This window comes from Cryptomeria japonica, chromosome 2 (assembly GCF_030272615.1).
Source record: "Cryptomeria japonica chromosome 2, Sugi_1.0, whole genome shotgun sequence".
NCBI lineage: Eukaryota > Viridiplantae > Streptophyta > Pinopsida > Cupressales > Cupressaceae > Cryptomeria > Cryptomeria japonica.
In genome coordinates, this window is record NC_081406.1 from 84,217,147 (window position 1) to 84,225,166 (window position 8,020).

The following is an 8,020-nucleotide window of genomic DNA, read 5'->3' on the forward strand; positions in this document are numbered from 1 at the left end:
TTTGTAATTTGTTGCAAATTATTTCCAAACTGGGTTCAACTTCTCTTCTTCTTCTATTCGGTGGAACAAATTAGTACAATATCATGGGCTTCCTCTTGCACTCATCTTCCCCAAACAAGCCTTATATTTTTTTAAGAAGGGGGTGCAACAATTTAATGATATATGGGATTTTAATTCACTAGATTGGGCTAAATAGCATAACATTAAAGTATCCTTCAAGTTGAATGACAAGTTTAAAGGGTTCCTGACTTTTGTTGAATCATTGGTGCCTGCAGATTTGCTAATGAAACTTTGCTCTCCTCTTCAATGCAATGTTTTTAAAGAGTGGCTTTGGCCGGGGAAAACTCCTTTCTTATTTTTTCCTTTGAAGAAGATTTATTTGACTTTGCTTCCAAGATTGAAGCTTAATCCTAGGTTGAACATTAAATGGGGTTGCAAATTTAAAGAGAAAACATGGAGGACCAAAGTTGATTCAAATGCTCAAATCTTAACTTGGAAAATTTTGTATCATAAACTGCCTGTAAGGGACAGATTAAGATATTTAAAGATTGTTCCGACTCTATGCCCTTTTTGCCAGCGTGCTAAAAGTGTGAAACACATTTTTTGGGATTGTTTTTGGGCTAAAAAGAAATGGTTCTCAATCTTTGAAAGTGTGAAACACATTTTTTTGGATTGTTTTTGGGTTAAAAAAAACGGTTCTCAATTTTTGAACGTTTCCCTGCAATTAGATTAAGATATTTAAAGATTGTTCCGACTCTGTGCCCTTTTTGCCAGCATGCTAAAAGTGCGAAACACATTTTTTGGGATTGTTTTTGGGCTAAAAAGAAATGGTTCTCTATCTTTGAAAGTGTGAAACACATTTTTTTGGATGGTTCTCAATTTTTGAATTTTTTACTGTGTTTTAAACTGAAAGGAAGCAGTTTTGGGTATTCGCTTGTCCAAGAATATTATTGCTGATTCTATGAAACAAACTATTTTGCTTCATATTTGGAAAAGTAGATGTTTAGAATCAAATTACTCTTCAGGAAGTGGAAATGCTACAGTTTTGCTATGACGTTATGTTACAATTTTTTTTTTTGTGCTCTCAAGTTGAAAAAGAAAACCTCCTACAGCAAGCGTTTGGAAGAAATAAAATACCAGTTTGTTCAATTGCATGTTGTGGATGTTCAATGTTCGAAACAGTTGCAATAGTTCTTCAAATTTCAAATATAATTTTTGAATGGCTGCTGTTATTTTTTACAGAGATATTTTGCTCATGTTTGCTTTAGTTACTGGGCTCATTAAGTGTGTTGTAACAACTTTAAGATCAGTTGTTAGATATGTTTTGTTGTTATTATTCATGACATTTATGTTGATAATGCTGTAACTGATCTGTGTCAGTTTCTTTCATTTCTTCTGCTCTTTTTAAACTGCTGATTATTTTCTTTATTGTATTTCTGCTTTGTTCAATTAAAAACATAAAAACCCTTTATTAGCTTCCACGTATGGATTTGAACACCCGATTCAACTGTTACATAGCAAACAAACATTTCAAATACTTTGTACTTGTAGTATAGAAGACGGTGCTGAAACTAGTGCAACGAACAAATACAGAGATATGATGAGAAACCAGACAAATCAAATGATAGAGAGAAGCCAGTAGCCCTTCCCTCCATTTACTTGCTGAAGCTGCCCTCCAATCTGGTGAGCCCAGCTCCACCCGCAGGCATGGCCAGATTTCACTACTTCACAAACAGGGTTACGCTTCTTGAGCTGAACAAAAGGGCCAGGCGATTCATTCCATCCATCCAAGCACTGCATCACACATTTCTCTAGCTTCCCTTCTCCAATGGCCACAAAAACCTTTTCAATATCCTCCCCAGGAGTTCCCCCTGTTGGCCCGCACAACAAACTTGTTTCGAGCTCCTCTCGCACAAATTTATACAGAGGATAGGTTCTGCAGCTCTGAATTTGGTTAGCAGCTTCGAATTGCCCTGCTTCGAAGTTCTGGCGAATTAGGGGAACCTCAACGGTGAGTTTTGTGCTGAGCTCTTGTTCAAACTGAGAGATTATATTAACTATACAGAAAGCACTCGTTTCGTCTGGTGATTTTAGGGCCTGCTCAACAAGCACCTGGCGAAGTTGTTGCATCAATGGTGAAGACGGTCCAGCAGGGTCATCTATGTAGGTGAAAACAGGGAGCCTGTCAACGACCTGCAGGAGCTCCTTTTCACAGAACCTGGTGGGTAATAACAGACCCTCTGTTGTTGAATATAGGGTTTTCCTGGCTGCCTGGCAAACTCCCTGTTTTATGCCGCCATGGAAGTTTTCTTCTAAATGGCGAAGATCGACGGCCTGGCACAGAGCAATCAGGTATGTGGATACCATGAGCTTGAGAATTTCGATTGCTTCTGTGGTCTTTCTGGCAGAGACCAGGCCCAGGGAGTTTACATCCTGGTTGTGCTGCTCTGCGCTCTGGACATGGTTTGTTACAGGGTTTGCAAGGTACTGTATTTCGGAAGTATAGGAGGCCATGGCGATCTCTGCGCCCTTGAGGCCGTAGTCCAGGCTAGGGTTCTCGCCACCGGAAAGATTGGACGGCAGGCCATTGTTGTAGTAATCGTTTACCAGCTCTGAGAATTGGGCGAACATGAGCTTGGCAATGGCGGCCACCGCCAGGCGAAGATTGTCCATGGAGACACCGATTGGGGTGCCCTGAAAGTTGCCGCCGTGCAGGGCTTTGTCTCTTGCAACATCTATGAGGGGATTGTCATTGACAGAATTGATTTCTCTGGTTATTGCCTGTGTGGCCATGCGGATGACTTCGATTTGGGGGCCCAGCCACTGTGGGGAGGTCCGCAGAGCGTACCGGTCCTGCTTGGGCTTCTTTAATGGGTCTGTCTCGTGCATCTTGGCTGCGGATTTCATGTAGGAGCTCCCCTCCAGCAGCCACTCCATCACTGCTGCGGCTTCCATTTGGCCTGGATGGTGTTTCAACCTGTGAGTCAATGGATCCGTGAACTCTGGTTTTCCCTGTCATAAATGCCACATTAGCATTTCAAACAATTATTGTGCGTCCCTATTGATCCAAAACAAATCTGTTGAAATTTTTTGCATTTTGCACTTTGTTTCGTTCAGGGATCTGTCTGTTCTTATGTTGGAGAGGTGTATTCAAATATTCTCTGGCAGAAGGGCAATGAGATAGTGATTGAACATAAAGACTAAATTGAAGATCAGGACAGAGTTTTTAATGTTAATAAGGGTTTAGCAGTAGTTCTTGTCCGTAGGTCAGGGGTGGAGGTTATTTTAGATAAGTATTTATTTTTTCTTGGAATCAATAAGGTGTAAAACTACTATTAATTGTTGGATTATGAAATCAAATAATATTTAAATAGAATGGGCAGTCTGAAACCATGTTTAAAGAACATGATCTCTAAAGAATTTGAATAAATTAAAAGAATAATTTATACAATAAAAATAAATTAGTAATTAGCTAATGTAAAATTGAACAGCTGGTCTATACTGACAAATTTATGTCATGATTACTAAGGTCTAACAATTCTAATGCTTAGTTTCACTATAAAAAGGTAGTATGGTATTATAAAGAACAATCTTCATGATTGTGAGTCCGCACTTGAGAGGGTATTGCAACAATATGGGAAGCTAAATAAGTGTAATATGAGTGGACTGTAGTAAGATATGGGAAGCACCTTATCAAGTGTAATATAAGTGAATTGTAGTAGACAGAAAATGAGATGAACCATAAGCTCAATATGAGACTGGTAGATAGAACATTTGAGACACCTTGAGTGTAATATGAGAGGATTGTAGTAGAATATGGTAATCACCATAGATGTAATATGAGAAGGCTGCAGTCTATATATTATGTTGAGTGCCATGAGATAATGTGAAGTGCCATGAGTGTGATATGAAGGTGGTAATAGTATATGAGAATCACCCAAATGCAAAGTGAGGGATAATAGTAAAACATGGAATGGGTCATAAATGTTATATCAGAATAACTAGTATCTCGTTGGTAAGCACAAGACTTTATCAAGAGATTGTTGGAGCAACAGCCCATATCAGAGCATCGAAGGTGATTGAGTTGCTCAATGGAAAGCACATGGTATCAGATTCGGACTAGTGGAAACCTCAATCGCCTATATTGCAAGCAGTGTCATAACAGAGAGCTCAATGGCAAGCACAGAAGTGTGACTCAAGATTGATTTTGGAAGTTTCTAAGGCACAAGTAACTTAATGGAAAGCACAGAGGTGTAATGGGGTGCTGTACTCAATGGAAAGCACAGAGGTGTACTGGGGTGTTGTAAAAACGATCCATAATTCATAAGAGTAACTGGAGCGGATTTTAGAATGAAAAAATTGTACACCATAAAATGACCTATTAGCTAAAGAGCACAGCAGCAACAAATCCAGCCATCAGACTGCACATTTGATCATATTTATTAATTAATTAAACATCAGATATATTAGGTGTGTTATATTCTGATTTTTAATTAACAAATATGATCAAATGTACACTCTGCCAACAATCCTAGCTAGCCCAAAGGAATTATGAAAACCTCAATTGCCTAACTATGTTGCAAGAAGTGTATCAGCAGAGAACTCAATGGTAAGTACAGAAGTGTGACTCAAGATGGATTATGGAAGTTTCTATGACAGCGCCACGTCTATCCAAAGATTAGGATGCACCTTTGACTTACCTTTTTCTATTTATTAATTAATTTAAAAATAAGAACAAAATTGTTTTGTAATTTTTAAATTTTTAAATAAATAAATAAAAGATACAATCAACAGTGCATTCTGATCTCTGGAGGTTTAAGGGGTTGTTGTAAAAACAGTCCTTACCTCAGCATAAGAATGAGTGGAGCTCAGTTTAGAATGAAAAAATTCCACCATAAAACCACCTATCCCGGCTAACCTAAGGAAATTAACTAATTATAATTAATTACTACTTAATAGGTTGCTTACTTCCAAGGAGTTTAGATGGACTTGGTCAAATAGATGCCTAGAGATATGTACATCTTTTTTTGATAATTCATTTGCACTACAAATTGTGAAGATAGCTATACATGAATACCAGACAGTTTCAGCCCAAAATAATTTTTTCCTGGATTAAAATTAAGAAAAGTAACGATCAAATTCCCATTGGCCAACTGTTGTACCGAAGATATTTTAGCAGAGCAGTGCAGGACATTTAAATTTTTCTCACCTGCATCACCTCGCAAAACATAGCAGACGCAACCTCTGCAAAAACAACCAACACATTAGCATCATAACAAGCAGTGCACGCAACTGCGGCACCGACTGCAGTTCCATTGACAAGGGCGAGCCCTTCCTTGGGATAGAGCTGAAAGGGGCTAGAAACCCCAGCCAATCTTAAACCCTCCTCAGCACTCATCTCAGTCCCATCTTCCGCAACAGCAACAGAATTAGACCTCCCAGTAAGCAGCCCTGCAATGTAGGACAGGGGCACCAAATCTCCAGATGCCGTAATAGTACCCCGCAGAGGCAGCTTAGGCATAATGTGGGCATTCATTAACTTCTGCAGAGCATCCAGAATCTCCCACCTGATACCAGAGTAGCCCTGCATCAGAGTATTCGTCCTTACCAGCATGGCAGCCCTAGTAACAGAGCTAGACAAGCAATTTACTCCGTCTCCTAACACTCCAGCATTCAAAAAACGGATCAATTCTTTCTGCAATTCGAAAGTCTGATCCGTTCTGCGGTGCGAAGTAGCCCCAAATCCAGTCGTTACTCCATAAGTATCGGTGCCTTTGCTAATATTATTGATGACCCAATTCGAGCTTTCATCGACTCTGTTCTTGGCAATGTTCTCATCGAGCACAACCTTCACCTGGGGGCTGCGAGCGATTGCAGCAACTTGGGCTATGTTCAGCGTCGATCCTCCCAAAAACACAGTCTTGATGCTACGGAACTCTTCCACCATGCTTTTCACTTCCTTCACATGGCTGTCTCTCAGCAAATCTGCGGCTTTCGACCAGTTTAGAGCATCATCACACCTTGCTGCTGCAAATTCCGCCATTAGAGTACTCAGCAACAGACCTCAGTACATTACACCAGTCTTCAGCATATTACACCTCGGGTTTATACTAATTATTGAGAAAGCGGCCTCGGAACTATTAAATTCAATGTGAGTCACAATGGGTTGGTGAAGATCTTGATTGCGAACTGTGCCTCTCTTCAGCGGAACGTGGAAGAGGGATACCGGCAAAATTAAAATCTGTGCACTGTCTCGCATTCAACGCCACATAAATGATAAATTTAGGGTCGTTTGACTGTGGGCTCTCTGCTTTCCAGAAATGAGATGAAAGCTTTTAATGATGCTCGGGGAATTAATTAGGGGTCTCAATCGGCTTGGCAAGCTGAAAGTGAATGGATGCAATATGCAATAGGTAATAGGAGACGTCTGTATTGGCAGATTTGGAGAGAGTTTGGACGTAAAGCCATGATGGCAAGGAAGATAGTTCCGAAAGATACATTGGATACGGGATGTGAATCTGCTGAGAAAAGTTTGGCACTTGGGTTGGGATATCACATGTTGAATCAGACTTATGGAGTGCTTGTTGAAGGGGTGGTATACAATCAAAGTTGTGCAATAGATGGAGGTTGAGGAGGCAAGCGGTTAAAGAGAAAGCTAGGATGAGAGAAGCAAAGGGGAGTCTACACAACATGGTTGGAGTTCGGCAGGCCTTCCAATGGATGCTAGGATAAGGCTTGAGCCCAAGGGAGATTGGAAGATGTAGTTGCAGTGTCACAGGTGCACAAGAATTGAAGGATCTATATGCATGCGATTTGTAGTATATTTGTGAGTTGGGTTGCTAGGAGCATACTAAGGGGAGAAGGTGTACTTTAAGATTTGTGAAAGGTTATATTTGTAGTAGAGGATGTGAATAGATATCATTAATGTTGTTGAGGCCACAAACAAAAGGATGAAAAAGGTGCCTTATTCATGGGTAAGTTTGGTTCCGTCATAGTTGGTATCAAAGTTATTTATAGGTTATTGTTGGTTTGAATGTTCAAGAGGATAAGGAATTTGGAAATTGACCTAGGACATTGGCCCCAAATATGAAGAAGAGTAATCTCGACATCTAGACATGATGTTGGGTGTTCTACATGGATCTTCGAGGTGATTGAGAGTAATATTGCCTCCTTGTGGATGGGTGAGGTTCCTTGTGGGTGTTAGAACACAATCTCAACCCAATGAAGTGGAGTAACTTGATTGAGCATTAAAGAAACTCTAGGGTTGGATCGAGATCTTGAAACAACAAAGTGAAGTAGCTAGGTTTGTAATGGAATGATTCCAAGGTGAGTTTGGAATCATAATCCAATCAAGTGGGTGTAATTGAACATTGCATGGGATGACTCCTTGGAATAGTTGTCTTTCTTAATAAAGGTACTCATAGAGTTAGGTGAGTTTAAGAGGGTGCTAGGCTCTTTTGAATGGCCACGTCGTATTTGTGCTAAGTAAAGCAAAGAAAGATACATGTACAAAGGAAGGGTCTTGTGCTACACGCACACCCTAGGTTGCCTAAGATGAAGGATACTAAAAAGAGGTCCAATACTTCAAGTTCCAAGAAGACAGAAAGTTGGCTCAAGTGGACAAGGTCCAAATGTGGGCAACTTCGGAAGAGTTTACATGTACTTAGGGAGTCCAAGTCATGTGGCAAGTAACAAAAGAGGTTGAGGGGTATGGGACTCTTAGTCCTTCTTGCAAAGTTGAACCTACATGATTGGGTTGGTATTTGAATGGTCTTAGAAAGTGGGATATGTGGTTGTGAGAATTTCAATATGAGTTGAATTGGAAACAATAACTTTGAGAGATGATTGCCTAGGGCACAAAACTAGTTGGATTAGTTCAACGCATACGATTTCACAATGTGTGTTTGTGAGTTGGAATGTTAGGAGCATACTTGAGGGGAGAAGGTATAGTTTAGGATTTGAAAAAGGTAATGTCTACAAAAGAGGACATGATTAGAGATAGATAGTGCTCGGTGAAGCC

The 8,020-nt window shown here is 40.1% G+C and overlaps 1 protein-coding gene across 1 annotated transcript; it reads right to left on the reverse strand.

Annotated features, from left to right (window-relative positions):
* Positions 1-1,449: 1,449 nt before the first annotated feature.
* On the reverse strand, positions 1,450-6,306 carry LOC131078832 (phenylalanine ammonia-lyase 2). Its single transcript, XM_058016620.2, has 2 exons — positions 5,210-6,306; positions 1,450-3,012 (listed from the first exon to the last, which is right to left on the reverse strand). The coding sequence occupies exons 1-2, from the start codon at positions 6,041-6,043 to the stop codon at positions 1,618-1,620; spliced, it is 2,229 nt and encodes a 742-aa protein (XP_057872603.2). The 5' UTR covers positions 6,044-6,306; the 3' UTR covers positions 1,450-1,617.
* Between the last annotated feature and the right edge of the window lie 1,714 nt (positions 6,307-8,020).